The 15,413-nt window shown below is 36.4% G+C and overlaps 2 protein-coding genes across 4 annotated transcripts; one reads left to right on the top strand and one right to left on the bottom strand.

The window, feature by feature from the left end:
- Positions 1-2,609: 2,609 nt before the first annotated feature.
- On the top strand, positions 2,610-6,457 carry LOC116196323. Of its 3 annotated transcripts, XM_031525990.1 has the most exons (4): positions 2,610-2,794; positions 3,285-3,892; positions 5,609-6,176; positions 6,309-6,457. In XM_031525990.1, exons 1-4 carry the CDS (start codon positions 2,701-2,703, stop codon positions 6,320-6,322), a joined length of 1,284 nt encoding a protein of 427 aa, XP_031381850.1. In that variant the 5' UTR covers positions 2,610-2,700; the 3' UTR covers positions 6,323-6,457. The 3 variants fall into 3 exon arrangements, with proteins under 3 accessions (XP_031381850.1, XP_031381849.1, XP_031381851.1); XM_031525989.1 differs by having other exon boundaries at positions 5,609-6,441; XM_031525991.1 differs by having other exon boundaries at positions 2,613-2,794; positions 3,324-3,892; positions 5,609-6,441.
- On the bottom strand, positions 6,424-14,622 carry LOC116196322 (serine carboxypeptidase 24-like). The gene is made up of 9 exons (XM_031525988.1): positions 14,137-14,622; positions 9,553-9,660; positions 9,378-9,473; positions 8,416-8,508; positions 8,199-8,284; positions 7,586-7,983; positions 7,352-7,447; positions 7,020-7,125; positions 6,424-6,899 (listed from the first exon to the last, which is right to left on the bottom strand). Exons 1-9 carry the CDS (start codon positions 14,384-14,386, stop codon positions 6,756-6,758), a joined length of 1,377 nt encoding a protein of 458 aa, XP_031381848.1. The 5' UTR covers positions 14,387-14,622; the 3' UTR covers positions 6,424-6,755.
- Between the last annotated feature and the right edge of the window lie 791 nt (positions 14,623-15,413).

The following is a 15,413-nucleotide window of genomic DNA, read 5'->3' as shown; positions in this document are numbered from 1 at the left end:
CAGAAAATTGGAAACAAACAGGGAAACATTTAAAAATGATAATAAGAAATAAAAAAAGTAAATTCAATAAATGTCCAAAAATTCAAAAAATTGAATTTTAAAAAATGTCCAGAAAATGTTAACAAATTTCTGCTCTTTTTTTTCCTTCTATAAAAATGATTATGAGCTTTCTAGATTTTTTTGTAATTTTTTTGAATTTTTCTGAATATTCTCTTTTTTTTTTTTCGAATTTTTATGCACAGTCGACCATTAATCCTATTAATTTTCTTTCATGGAAGTACAAAAATTCTGTTTAATATGTTTTTTCAATATTCTTTCCTTAATTTTATTCAATATTTCTTAATTTTATTTCTTGCATTGTACGGATTTTATAAATAAAATTTCATCATAAAAATTTAAATATGAAGATACTAATTGCTATCATTTTACAATCATATTAATGTATAGAAAATTTACTTTTTATGCTTTATAAACTTCAATGGGGTAAATTTCAAATCCACGCTAAATAATATTAATTGAAGAGTTCGAGCAAATAATTCATGTAAAACACTTCATATACGCAATAAAAATCATCAATCTAATTTATAGAAAAATAATTTCAAAATCCTAAAAAATTAGATTCCTTATCTTTAACTAATTAACAAAATAATAATCATAAAATCTATAAAAATTTATTGTTAGTATTAAACTGATTTCTATTCTCAATCACATTTCATGTATTATGTTTGGTGAGTTTGAATAATTTTTGATAAAATGGATTCGATTTGAGATTTCTTAATTGAACTTTTAAAATTTATTTTTTAGATTTTAAATGTTTCCCTTTCCTTAAAATTATGAACAATTATTTACTGATGAAATCCTTGAAATTTTGAAATAACGATCTGTGATTAATACATTTCTTTGAATATATTTATTTCTTTATGGACAATAATAATAATTATTTAATTTTTATATTGTATATTAATTTTTATTTTAGGCATTTACTATTGGATATATTTATTTATTTATAATAATATTGTTATTTAATTTGTATATTGCATATTAATTTTATTAATACATTTACTATTAGATATATTTATTTCTTTATAATTATTACTAATATTATTGTAATTTAAAAGCTATATTGCATAGTAATTTGTTAATACATTTACCATTATACCCCTATTTCTTAGGGTAGACATTATTATATATATATAAATAGATTATAATAATATCAACGAAGTATGGTATATATGTACAAATAACAATAATTACTGGTGCAGGCACCTTAGCAAAGCAACTTTTTCACAACCACCAACAGTATCACTTGTGAATTCCTGATGCAATTATTTTGGTTATCCCTTCTTCTTTGCCATTGCTGAATTTGTTCTTGAGATTCTTAATTTCATAGGAGCAAATTTTGAAATAGACTAACAAATGCAAATATAAAATAGACAAGCATTCGTTAATTATCATAGGTAAAAAAATGGAACATTAACTATCACATACACAAAAGAGAATTAAGGATTAATCCTTTTGACATGATCACTTTTACACTAAATCCTAAAACCATCATATGTCACGCTACCTTTTAAGAACACATACGATCAACACCAATAATAACAAAGATGCCAATATCAAGCATGTAATTTCTAGCATCTTCATCATATCTTCATGCTTCAAAATTTTCTTCTTCAACTTGCCAATAACCAATTTATCAATTGCATTTAGGGTGCCCTATTGATCAGCATCGATCACAGGAATACACATCACCAAGCTCATCCAACCATTGGAAGTAAGAACAAGATATGCCTTTGTTCTAACAAAAAGAAAAAGCATAATAAAGGCAATTATCAGCAAACCAATTCAAACCAAAATATTTTTACCCCCAAAAAGTGAGAATATCACCCTCCCTCTGAAACCCTTAAAATTTTTAGAATCACCCCAAAGTAGGGACACCAATAAAACTGTCTGCCATAGTTTTTATAGTCCTCAAAATCAAAATTGACGCGTTCCTCCCGCAATTACAGATGAACTGTGAACTATTCGTCCAATTGTCCATGCTCGACCCACTAAACTGACGATTCCACAATCGAGCTTGCTCTTTGCCTCTGTAGTCTTTATGTCCTTGAATTAGCCTTCATGGTCTCAATTAGATTTAGATGAACAGAACAGAGGCGCAAAAAAGGAGGAGGGTCGCAGAGAATGAGATGATAAGGGAATGAGACGATGAAGGACAGAAAGAGAGATGGGATGGATCTTGGGTTGAGAATAATTTAACCATTTAACACCGTTAGCCTCTCAATTTAACTGAAAGACTTAACTGATGTAGTAAAATGATCGAATTGATGTGTCATGAACTTTAGGGACTTCACCGATGTAGCAAATGACTCATTTGATCTAGCAGAAGACCTATATGATGTTAATGGTTGACTTGATATAGCAGAAAGACCTAAGTGCTGTAAAAAAGACTCAACTAATGTAAACATCATAACTCGGGTATCCAAGTGATGAAAAAACTAAGTCAAGGACCAAGTGATATAAACTCGATAGCTCAAGGACCAAATTGACTGTTTACTCAACGAAAATTAAAATTGGACTGATATAATAAGAAATATTATTTAAGAGGCGTGATCGTCCACCTTGGCTGCACTTCACCGCCCCAAAACCCTCACCCTGTCTCTCTGTACTCCGTGCCCCTTCTCTCTGTGGTCCTCTTCAATGGAGCTCAAGTACCGGGCGGTCGATCAAAGGCCGTCGGAGTACATTCCGCATTCTCCGGGGGTCAGTTACTTCCCGCAGCAGGCCATCAGAGGTATGTCCCGGAATCGCTCTCTGCCCTTTTCCGTTTTGGTTTTGCATGAAAACTGGGGAGAATTTCGCCGGATGAATTGACCTCCAATCGCTTGGTCCTTTCATGATCAGCGCTGGGACAAGTCGCCCATACATGTCTGTGTCTAAAGCCACCGTTTTCATATCAATTTTCGGTTGTCGGCGGTTACTTTGTGATATGCTTACATATTTTCGATAAAATTGCTTAATATGTAGCAGTTACTTGATCGTGATGCCTTTGGGGCAATGCCATTGCTAAATTATGAGGGATAGGAATGGGGATTTTGCGAAGAAAGGGATTGCTTTGCTCTGTAGTTTTTGGGCGTAGAACAGCCAGTTAAGCGGGAGCCCTCATCACCCTGTTTGATGTGCATATACCAATGTGTTTTATGCACATTTGATTTATCGAGCAGCAGACTTAATTTTTCATCCCAAAATATTGATCTTTTGGTTTGGTAACCTTCCACTTTCAGCTGGTTTCATGAGTTCTGCTGATATGAGATATGCTCCAGATTTGGGGTTAAATCCGACCATCAACATGGAAGCAAACCAAAGGCGAGAGCGAAATGGCTCCCTCGGAGCACTGGACAATGATATGGGATATCCTCCAAACCGCAAATTAAATGTGGAAGTTGACCTGATGCTGGAGCAGAATAACTCTGTGCAAGCAATACAATATGATGCAATGCAGCGCCAGTTGGAGAAGCAGCGAATCAGAGAAGAGATCATAGCCTCGGAGTTTGAGAGGCGCAGAATGCTCGAGCTAGAGGTCAGAAGGGAATTGGAACAAGAAATGGCAATGCAACGTGCGGCTGATGGATTTTCATTTCAAGAGAGATCTGCGATGTGGTTTGATGAGAGATTCTCCTTTGTGGATCGGGTAGATGATCAACTGATGCGGGAACCATGGGCATCTTGGGGTCGTGATATGTTCTCATCTAGGTACCCCATGAGGCTAATCCCTGGAGCTACTCGTGCTACAGTGGATATGTTCCCATCGAGATACCCTGTGCAGCCATTCCCTGGAGCTACACAATCTGAAACGGATGCTGAGGTTCGTAGAAGCAGGATAATTATGCTGGTGAGTTTAAAAGTCTTTAATTACTTTCCATATGCGTGTCCCTGCGCTTGTTAACTCTTCTTATAGCTTTAATCTTGTTATGAGATTTTATGAATGTGTTAAGGGAAACTCAAACTGGGTGTGAATGAATTTTCTGTTTTCTGCTGTCTAGTTTCTACATTGCTTTCTAGCTTTTGCTTATTGTTTTGTGAATTTGCTTTGCTCATCAAATCATAGGATAGGTTCAGGCAGGTCATCACTGAAATTCCTTGCACGTGTGGAAGAGAAAAGCTTTTCCATATGTTCATATTTAAATTTCTCTGTTCTTGTATCACACTTTAGATTATCTAGATTAGCTTTTCTACCAGATCATGTAAAAGGAATGTTTTGCCTGTCGTAGCTGCAATCTTCAGTTAGGGAGATCATTGAAAGAGCCCTTTCGCTTGCCTATAATTTAAGGAACCTCTGCAATATCTTAGAACATTTGGTACCTTATTAGTCTCTGTTTAATTAGTCTTGGTTTGTCAATGTTGTTGTAATAATGATATCCCTCTTTTTAGTGTTCTCGACAACTTTCTATGTGGTAAGTGGGCAATTAAATTCGGGCATCAGTTTAACCCCTCAGAGGTTTTAGTTCTGGCATAGTACTGAGCCTATTAGCTTAGGCATCTGTTTAATCCCTCAGATGCTTGAAAGACTAGGTGTCTTTGTAAATCTTTTAACTTGGGGGTACTGTTACGTGTTAGAAGCTTTATAAAGCGATGCTTATGCATACATGCAGAATGACATGTTTTTCTGATTCTGATATGCTTTAATAATTAACTGTCTCTTGATATGCTTTAATGTTATCTATTATTGTTTTTTTAAATTCTTTAAATTTAGTAAATTTTGTTTTCTTTCTTAGATATTTGAAAGCAAGAAAGCTTTTACTTGCAAAGTTAGAGTACTTATATTAGTTTTTCTGCGGAATTAGCTTTTAGTAGCTTTTGACTTGAATTATGCTAGCTTTCAGTAGCTTCCCAAATGCTTTCGTGGGTTCTGAGAGAAGCACTTCTATAGAAGTAATGCTTATCAAGAGGTTCTAATCCCTCTGGCTTTTGGAGGTGAGATAAGCTGAAGATGATATCTATGAAAATATTAAATGGTAAAGTACTCTATGGCAAAAGCGAATATAAATCAAATTTTGAGCAATGAGGATGGATATTTTTGCACTTCCTGATGGTTGTGAGATTATTTTGTACGGTAGAGAATATATATATGCTAGTTGTCGAATGAATCAATAGGTTGCCATTATCTCTGATTTATCTATTTGTAGGAGTTAAAAATATAATATGCGTAGCCTTACGTAAGCTGCTGATAATACTTAAACTACTTGCTGAACACCGTAGCTTACTCATCGCCTTTGAATGCTGCAAAACCATTGTTGTCTATTATTAACTGTCTTTGCAGCCGAAGTTACAGTACGTCATGTCTGAGTTAAACCTACAAAACCGAAGTTAATGTACTGCTGAATGTACTGCTAGTTGCCTAGTAGAATTTAATTTGACCTTGAAAATGATGAGTCTTGATTAGGTAGCACACTGTTGCAGGAGGTCGATATAAGCATATGTAAAATTGAAGTTTACGTGGTTGGCTTATTACTTTCAGTACTGTAAATGGTTAATGCCTTTCAGTATTGTCTTATGCTTTATGAATTGATTTCCTATTAACTGCTTGTGAATAATCAATCACTTGCAGGCTAAACCAACTCCAAATCTCTCTGGAGTAAAGAGGAAACTTACCACCCCACCTGGAGAAAGTTCCTGGGTGCCACCTATTAGAAATGAAAAAGTGAAGGAAGAACATAGCTGCGCCCTTTGCCAAGTCAGTGCCACTAGTGCGAAGGGCCTGAACGAACATCTCCAGGGGAAGAAGCACAAAATGATGGAAGAGAAGCTCAGAGCTGAGAAGATCGACAGAAAGAAAGCTCCAAACGGGAAGTTTTTTAAAGGTAAATCCCCCGCAAAATCAACAAAGAACACTAAGGAAGAAATGGATGAGAAGTCCATGCCGCAGCCTTTGGAGGATTTGAAGGACAATAGTAATGGTGCCAGTTCAAGCAAAGATGACAGACCAAAACTTGCTCCAGAAGTGGATATTCGTCCTGAGTCAAGAAAGAAGAGGAAGAAGAGCTTCAAGTTCTGGTGCGAACAGTGTGGAGTTGGTGCTTACTGTGAGAAGGTATTCGAAACGCACATGAATGGAAAGAAGCATTGGCTCCATCTACCGATGAACAAGCCAGCAGCATCAGATACTGCCGAGAACGGTAATAAATCCAGCCCAGCTCCTAACATGAGCTAAATGGTTGGTTATATATTGTTCTCTGTCGTATGGGGGTTAAATCTAATTTCTAATACGACTTATTCAGTCATACTGATACTGAAGGTTTTGTGATTAGGTTGCAACGCATAACTAGCTGATGCAGGGGGCAATGTATATCTTCTCCTTGATTTGAAGTTTTCGGTGTCTCTGAGGCTGACAATGAATGATAACGTGTTGCGGTGCTAATTGAATTAGAAGAAGTTCATTAACACTTGCATTCAATAATTAAAGGTTCTGTTTACAATTCATTATCTGAATGTGAAGAATCAAATTGACCACTAAACTGAAATGAATTTTCCCCGCCTCTCTCTGCCTTGACCCAACATTATTTATTTGTCTTAGTCCATTGGATTACTCCAAGAACTTTGAATTAAAGGTAAAAGGGAAAAAGAAATCCGGATATTTGCTGTAGTGTTCTCACCGGCTAGTCGGGTTTCATCTGCCGGTGATCAGATTAGACTAAGCAATCAGCATTCTCCTGCACGAAAGTTATGCTCACAGACCCACCTGATGCCGAGCAGCATCAAGAGTCGGGCAGATTCTTTCCGGCCAAGAAGGATCTGAAGAGGATAAAAGCTCGCTTTGGTTGGAAGAGCGGGACCTCGTGGCCTGCTCCTCGCACCGTTGCAAACGTTAGACCATCGTAGACTTCTGTCCACCCGCCAACCTGTAAACAAAACATCAGGATAGTTGTCATCCGTGGATACGCCTATCAATTGATCGAAAGCATACATTATAGATCGAGATGCATTGACCGCATATTCAGACTCGGGCTAGGGTTACATACCTGATCACCAGAATACCAAGGGTACCACCGCGTCTTGATAGGTAGATTCAGATGGCTGAGAGAGAATCTTGTGGCCGTCACTGGAACTACCGAGTCGGTGTCACCGCTGTATTACAACAATCATACGAGTCGTATGTCAGTACGTCTTGCACATGTTCAACCACATCATTTCCAATAGGATGGGAAAGGTTTCAAGTCATTTATTGGAATACTATCGACCCACTACACTATGGATCAATAACTTTTGTAACTGTATGTACGGTTTGCCAATGTGATTTAATTTTGATATCCATCGATTTAAAATCCAAGAATATAACTTAAGTTCATATTACCTGAAAACCCAAATCCTTAAGCCAGCTGAGATTAATTCCTTGTACGTGGGCAGCATAGACATTTCAGAATCGTTCCAGTTCTTGATCAAAACATCACTGTTGCGATATAAAGAAAAAAAATATAATAAAAACAAAAAGATAAATAATAAATAAATCAAACACAGCATTATAGGAGAAAATGAATCACGACAATTATCAGAGAATGATCGAGCTCAAAGAGATTCAGCGAGTGACCTGCAAGCAGTCCATCTATATGGAATTCCCGTGGTGTTTGCGTGCATGGCTTTCTGCACGTCGGGCCGGTTATAGTACTTCTCCGCATACTTTTCCGTGCAAGGATCATAGCCCGAGACCCGTCTTTGGAGGAGGCTATTCCTGAACCTCAACAAAGGTAAAGTCTCATTGGAAAGTCGTGGACATGAGGGCGTGTAGATGCTGTACTGATCGATGTTCCCAAACTCATTCGCGGCATAGATCACCGAGTCATCGCATTTCTGCGAGGGTTTTTCCGACGAGAAGTTGCAGTACTTGAGGATGGATTTGTAGCTGGCATCAGAGATCATGGAGTGGCTCCACCAATACGTCACCGTACCAATGTTGTCGTAGTAGTGGTCCATAACGGCATTCCCCACCTGTGCATCATATGGTCCTGCTTAGCGAAACTATCATCCAATATATATGGCCGAACATACGATCTTTTTGGTTCGAAGGCAGACCCATTAGATTGGGAAGCGTTTTTTATCCCCCGATGAAAGAAAAATATATTTTCCCGAAGCGAAAACAAGTTCTCTTGTAGGAATAATCAGAGACCATACGCGATTAGTTGAAATGGTTGAATTAAGCTTACAATGAATCCCTTGAGGTTGAGAATGGGACGAGACCGTCCCTTATTATAGTCATGGACCTTCATTGCCAACTGGGGAACATAATGGCCTGCAATTAATTGAAGACATCATGTTAAAAATTAAGAAGCTATGTATCTCATCTGGACAGAAAATAAATAGTTCAGGACGAGTAAAATTTAGAAGTGATAAGCCTATGTTACACGAACAATATTAACGTACCTGCGTAGCTCTCCCCCGAGATGTAGAATTCTCGATATTTGTATTGAGGAAATCTCGCCATCCATCTTATAAGAAAAATAAGGGCGTCCTGAGCTGTGTCAAAAAAGTTCATGTATCCCTTAGAATCAATGCCAAGTATGACCACTCAATTATAATTTTAGCATAATTGAAGGGTCTATTTCCTATTTCGCTAAAAATATAATGGACGATATGGAAGCTCATATATTTTATGTAAAAGAGATTAAAAAAAAAAGAAAAATTAAATAAGCAGTAACATTTTATACCAAGAAAATGAGAAAAAAGAAAAAACAGTTAATGTTATACTAGCCGTGTCAGCTGCGCGACGTGCGGGCATCCACATTTATGTTTCAATAATAATGCTCACGGAAAAAAATAGTAAATATTTTATAAATTAAATTTCAAAATGGTCAGATAGCTTTATTGGTAGTTTTAGCGAACGACAAAAAAAATTCTATTTTTTTGTTTTATTCATTTCATGATTGAAAAATAATGACATGTGATATAGATAAATATTGAAAAAAAGATCTATAATGCTTATTTTTAAAATGAATTGTGCATAATAATGAAATTGTCATTAAAATCAACTAATATGCATAGTGGTAAAGAGTAAGAATATATGCTCCCAAATAAATTGGAAAATTGAAAAGATTAATAATAATTAATTAAAAATTTGATGTGCATAATATTAGGATTGTAATTACAAATAATCAATACACATATCAGTAAAGAGGAAGAATTTATTACAAAAAGTTTTTTTTCCAATAAGTGAAAAAATAAAAGAAAATAATTATGAAAATTTGAAAATAAATATTTTAAAAGTCAAAGTATATATTAACGGGAAGATTTTAAGGGATGCTTCATCAAAAACTAAGTATTCACGAAAAAGATTTACGTGGGATATCCTCGTAGGAGCAACTTAAATTACATTATATATAAATTACCTGTCCGTTTGTCTCCGGTATCTTCGAGGTCGGAACTGGTGTTTGTGTATGAGAAGCCAACCCCAGCGGGGGACTCAAGAAATAGAATATTTGCCTCTGAAATCAAGATATATAAAACACATAACTAACTATAAAAGAAATATATATTTTTCGATTACAAAGAAGATATATTTACCTTTATTCCAAGAATACTTGTTGATATATAGAGACGAACCGTTCTGGTTTATCCGGAAGGGTCCGATTTCCTCGGAAGCCCCATATGCAACGGATGAACAGCCCGGTCCTGCCATATGAAAAGATCTAAATCACATTAGATAGATAAAAATTATTGGAAAAGAAATGAATATCAAAATTACTAATTAATTTCCCGTGGATTATGTTGAATTTTTTTTTTTAAAAGAGAGAGAGGATACGTCTAGAAAAGATCCGGTGTTCTAATTTGGCTGCCGTACTGCATTGGTTCATTCCAAAAAAAAAAGAAAAGCAAACAATGGGGTCGAAAATGACATGTAGTACATTAGCATATATACAACGTTAGGTGTTGCTTTTTCTTTTTTTTAATAAGACAAATATTTAGCATATTGTCTATGGGATCTTAGCAACATCAAATCAATTATGACTTTCACTTCAGTTTTTGTAAACTGTTTTTAAGTCCATTCCCTTAATGCCCATGGATCCACGTTCTTCGAATTCACAATGCTCTAATAAATTCATAAGTGACCTCAAAGGCCGAATATTCAAGATGATTGAAGCAGTAATAAGGCTCGAACATCTCGATACATAGTTAGTAATTTATAGATCACTTGATCTTAAGCATCTATACAAATAATTAAAGAAAAGGTCGATCATATATTATACCATTTATAAAGCTAAGAAAAGGAAAGAAGTCAAAGTACGTATGCAAGTGAACTGCCTTGAATTATTAGGAACCAAGCCTATGACAGGTTGGACGAATGGCTTAACCCCAGCGATTAACTATTATATAGGACAACAGAACAAATCTTTTAATTAGTCCTATCCCTTTCGTGCACATTGGCACATTTATCATGTCATCGTCACCCAATCATGGATAGGCCCTCTCCACTAATTTGGTCATAAATAAAGCACCTACCAAGTCGATAAACAATTTATTGTGCATATTTACATTTGTACGTGACACATTCATATTCATTCCGCTTCTATACATCCGTAAACTATGCGACCCAAGTACATTAATTTAACTAAAGGTTATTGCGTTGTAATGTCTTGTCCATACAGTTACTAATTAAATATTTTTCCATCAGTCGAATTGTCTATCCAAACAACATGGCACACTATACTACACAGATTGCAGCAATCACGTCAGCATTGCCAATTCTGTGAAACGTGAAGAGAAGGATATGGACAGAGTTCTTCTTTTAATTTGTTATAAGAGATGCACATAGATCTAATATGAACATGAATGATGAAAATAATAGGGAGTACTATTCGGATTGCATAAATCGTATTTGTATCAGCAATTCTATGAAACATGAAGAGAAGGATGTTTACTACCTTTTTTCAATTTGATATAACGGCCCGCACGGGGACCTCCGAATCTAACTAGTATGGACATGGGCAACAAAACTAAGGACTCATAAAGTTTCACCAAAAATTAAGAATCTAATAATGAACACTTTATGATTATAGATTGAGGGCTAATGCGATGAATTAATACTCGTTCCTGGTCTAGATAGACCTTGAAAATGGATAAACTAAAGCTCTCTTTTATTAACCCCCGAGATTTCTTCTCTACGGATATTGTCGGCGACTATGCCGCCCGTATAATTGTCCTTTTGAGAGAGTTTTGCTTAATTAATCAACGATAAGATAATATAATCTAATAGTTTCAAACAGAGTCCATCTTAGAAAATAATTTTCTCATTGGTCTCTCTATAGTTAGGGTCACAGTATGTGCATCTGTATATATTTGTATGTATGTGCGGGTGTTGCATATCTATTCCTCACTAAAATTTTGTCATCATATCCCACCAGATGCGCGTGCTCTCTCTGTAGGACCTAGTTAGACACAATAAGTTTGGCCACAAACTCTCTCTTTTTCAGTGTATACACTAGTACCCTTAAATCCGACGAACCGCGACTAATCCAACTCGAACCGAATTAATTCACTAAGGGAACAAAAGTCTTATAGTATAAGATTTTTTCCATTCTCAAGACTCGGACTCTAAAAATAGGCATAAACAAGTTACACCCATATTTTGGGCACCATCATTATTAAAAATAATTAAATTTCCAAGGAATATTAAATTGTATTTTCCAATTAGTCTAGTTAGCATTATGAAATATGTGGGTCATAGCATCATGTATATTGGCCACAAACAATTTCTTTCCTATCATCTTCTTTTTTAATTTGGATGTATAGCAATTTTCGAAGGAAAGATCCGGGAATATCCTGACCTAGTGTAATTAGAGCTAGGAGTTCTTAATCCGATATTCCCAGATCAGGAATAGACTTTATCAAAAATTTCATCATCATCATTCCTAGCTAGAATATTGATGGGATCGATCGATATGGTTGGTGACGGTTTCACTGGTCCCCGAGGCACATAAAATTTGATGGTGAAACTAAAGATGAACTAGCTGTGTGTTGGTACGAAGGAACAGAGTAATGGGAAAAAGGTGTATGGGGACAATGATTTCCTCAGAGCTTTTGAGGAATTTTGGAAGGTGCAGAGAGCCAACTGATCATTTTGTGCATGTTTGTTTTGTCTCCCTCAGTGGCTCTAACTATACATCCAAACAAGCACAAAAACATAGTGACAAAATCGACAGCTTTTCTTCTTCTTCCTTTTTTTATTTTTTTATTTTTTTATTTTGGGGTCAGGAAATAAATATTGAGGGCACAAACAGAAACAACAGTTGGAAGGAATAATGAAAACTACAAAACCCTAGCCCAAAAGGAAAAAAAAAATCGTGAACCACGAGATAGATGATTCGACAGGAACTGAATTTCCAGCTAACGAACTCTTAAAGTTCGAAACTTTAATAGATCTATATTAGAAAATTTTTACATGCAATGCACGAGTTCGAAACTTATCGAAACTTATCAGAAAATTTTATATCTGGATATAAATTGATGCCTGAATGAGAATTAGCCTCAACTAATAGACTGGGGGTGATATATTTGGTGATCTAAGCAAAAGATGGGGATAGAGAGATCACAACGACCCATGTGGTTTTCCTCTGGTGGTCTGTACCTTTCAGCTTCAATTTGTTCTTATTGCTGAACCATAAAAACAAAAAAAGGCGTAGTTGTTCTTCTTCTTATATATCATATCACTCTCTCTTTCATATGGATCCCTTTCGAAAATATCGGCCGGGATGATGACCGGCCAGACGTATATTCCGTATTTGAGTGCAATGTAAACTGTATTTCGCAATAATGGTCCCCAAGGAAGCTAAGGCATGTACTTATTATTGTTTTCGGTTATAATAACTGACTTCTTGAAGTGAACATATCAATCACTTAATTATTAGTACATAGACAACTAGCTGTCATTAATTAGGTCAGAGAATTCCAGTAATCTTGAATTAGGAAGTCTTTAGCTTTTTTTTTTTTTTTTATATCGGTAATAAGAGATGCACATAGCCCTAATACAAAAAGAAATAAAGCTAAATAAAGAGACACATGAGTCCCACTGGTGAGGATCGAATCTAGGATCTCTTGATACCGGGCGACGCCTTGTGCCACTGCATTAAGACCCCTTCATCAGGAAATGTTTAGCTCTTTAATTACCCACACATGTCATCAGTCTTCATTGGACGTTTTTAATGCATCCCAAGGGTCCAAATCCGTATATTATTCAACACTAAGAACCTCCAAATGAAAAAAAACAAAAGATAAAAAAAAAGATAAAAGTTCGAAGCTGAGATGGGGTCCCGATGCAGTTGACGGTCATTCTCAACCTATCAAACTGAAAGGGCATAGGCTCAACTCGATTAACATTATCGGGATCCCCGCCTTTATTTTTTTTCCTCATTCTCCCTGTACATATTAGACGTACGAATCTTCTTTTTAACTAAAAAAAATCCATCTTCTATGCTAATTAGACAAAAAGAAAGTCAATGGAAAAGTTTTGCGTAATCAAACAGCAACCAACCTTTTCCTGTTGATAATCGAGCTGCCAGACATTAATTTATTAGAAAAGAAAGTTAACAAAAATTATATTTATATAAACAAATAAATAAAATAAAACAGTAGACGGAGGAAGAGTACGTGAAATGAGACACGCGCGGTGAAGTTGAAACGTGCGGGGAAAGTAGGCGTAGGACAGTTGGGACGAAGTGTGAGAATGTAATGGCATTTATTGACTGCCAGAAAGAACTCCCTCTGCTCTCATCATTTTGACATCTATTCATCCCCATTCTAATTGAATTCTCAAAATCCACCATTTGCTAAATAACCCCAAGTGAAGTAAAAGTTGTCACAAAAAATATTAGGAGGATTGTGCGGTTGGCAAACTGTCTTATCAGTATGAGAATGTTATACCTACAATGCAAGTGTTTGAATTTTGCTTTAAAAATGTCGCAATTGTGCAAAGATCATTATAGTATGTATGTGCACATAGAAGATTTTAGCCGGTACCCTATATTTGTTATATTTTCTTATAAGTGCAGTCATGTTAGTTATATTTATATATACATATATATATATAGAGAGAGAGAGAGATAACTGAAGGGGAACCTAGTGCTGAAGTGCTAGACTATATAGTTTACTGACCTCCATTGAGCCAAAGAACAAGCGGCTTCTTTTCCGGCGAGGTGGTGGCTTCGGTCAGCCAGTAGAAGAGGGCTCGGCCGTGCTTCTCATTGACCGTGACATATCCTGAGAACTGCGAGAACACCACCGCTGGCTGCCCGGGAAGGGCCGAGATCCTGTCCATCTCCTGCCCTTTCTGCACCCGAAGAGCCAGTGTCAATGGCGAAACAAGCAGCAAGAGGAAGAGAAGAGCTGCAGCCGAGGCCGCCATGGGAGCAGGAGGCACAGCAGCAGCTCCACAAGTTAATAAGAGAGAATGGGAGTGTATAGAGGAGAGAGTGATGAGAACTATAAGAAGTTATGCTGGGCTATAAAACATACACACAGACACACAGATATATATATATAGTATATATATTGAAGAGTGTGAGTCATTAGTGAACTTAGCTGTGAGGGAATATCAACTTGATGGGTCAACCCATTACGGGTCATGTGTTATTTATGAAAGTAGATTTTTTTTTAATGCATGAATTAGATCGAGCTAATTTGCGAGATATTGTCACATACTCCTTTTATGACAGGGATCCAAAGAGGGATCAACTCAAATACAATCCAGCGATTGTGATTCGTCCGATTATTTGCAATATGCTGCGTAGAATTTTCGAGTAATGGTTTTCGATTTGATGCATATATAGTCGGTCGGTCCTACTTAGCCAATTTGAGACCTAGCGAGCTATCAAACCTATTGCTTCATTAAGCAATCGAGAAGCATCATCATAAATGCTTTCCTTCTCTTTCTCTCTCTCTCTCTCTCTGCCCAAATTTGTTGCTTGTAAAATGGGAACCTCATAGACGCCATTGACAACCTGGCTAGACGATTATTATTATTATTATTATTATTATTATTTTCTTTTTTTGGGATAGGTACACTGGGCTAGATAATTACATTCATGGGAGTCATAAATTCGAGGTCGTTGTTATGGTGAGAACATTTGTAAAACTCATACTATGAACAGCTCGGCTCTTCATTCATGTTTTTTTTTCCCGAATAAAAGGCTGGAAGGGGGAGACCAGCGTAACAATCCTCCTCTGGAGACCATAGGGGCTCCACAGCCGCTATGAAATGTTCCATTCGCTCGAATGAGTAAATGGTTCGGTAAGACAAAGCCCACCTAGGTCACCATAATTCTACCAAAGCGCACAGTAGACCAGAATCGCTCCCATAGGGTAGAGGACAAGGGTATACTAACGCAAGTGCCTTCGTGTTTAAGTCGAGTTTCGACCCCTTGACTTCCCCT

This window comes from Punica granatum, chromosome 2 (genome assembly GCF_007655135.1).
Source record: "Punica granatum isolate Tunisia-2019 chromosome 2, ASM765513v2, whole genome shotgun sequence".
In the NCBI taxonomy this organism is placed as follows: Eukaryota; Viridiplantae; Streptophyta; class Magnoliopsida; order Myrtales; family Lythraceae; genus Punica; species Punica granatum.
This window is presented reverse-complemented; position numbering and strand designations above follow the sequence as displayed.

What these genes read in the sequence shown, in the direction of transcription:
- LOC116196323 (XM_031525989.1), top strand. Translation starts at nt 2,701, where the DNA reads ATGGAGCTCAAGTACCGGGCGGTCGATCAAAGGCCGTCGGAGTACATT. An exon ending in CCCGCAGCAGGCCATCAGAG is followed by an intron (nt 2,795 to 3,284) that starts GTATGTCCCGGA and finishes TTCCACTTTCAG; the next exon opens with CTGGTTTCATGAGTTCTGCT. An exon ending in GAAGCAGGATAATTATGCTG is followed by an intron (nt 3,893 to 5,608) that starts GTGAGTTTAAAA and finishes AATCACTTGCAG; the next exon opens with GCTAAACCAACTCCAAATCT.
- LOC116196322 (XM_031525988.1), bottom strand. Translation starts at nt 14,386, where the DNA reads ATGGCGGCCTCGGCTGCAGCTCTTCTCTTCCTCTTGCTGCTTGTTTCG. An exon ending in TGTTCTTTGGCTCAATGGAG is followed by an intron (nt 9,661 to 14,136) that starts GTCAGTAAACTA and finishes TTCATATGGCAG; the next exon opens with GACCGGGCTGTTCATCCGTT. An exon ending in TCAACCTCAAGGGATTCATT is followed by an intron (nt 7,984 to 8,198) that starts GTAAGCTTAATT and finishes TATGATGCACAG; the next exon opens with GTGGGGAATGCCGTTATGGA.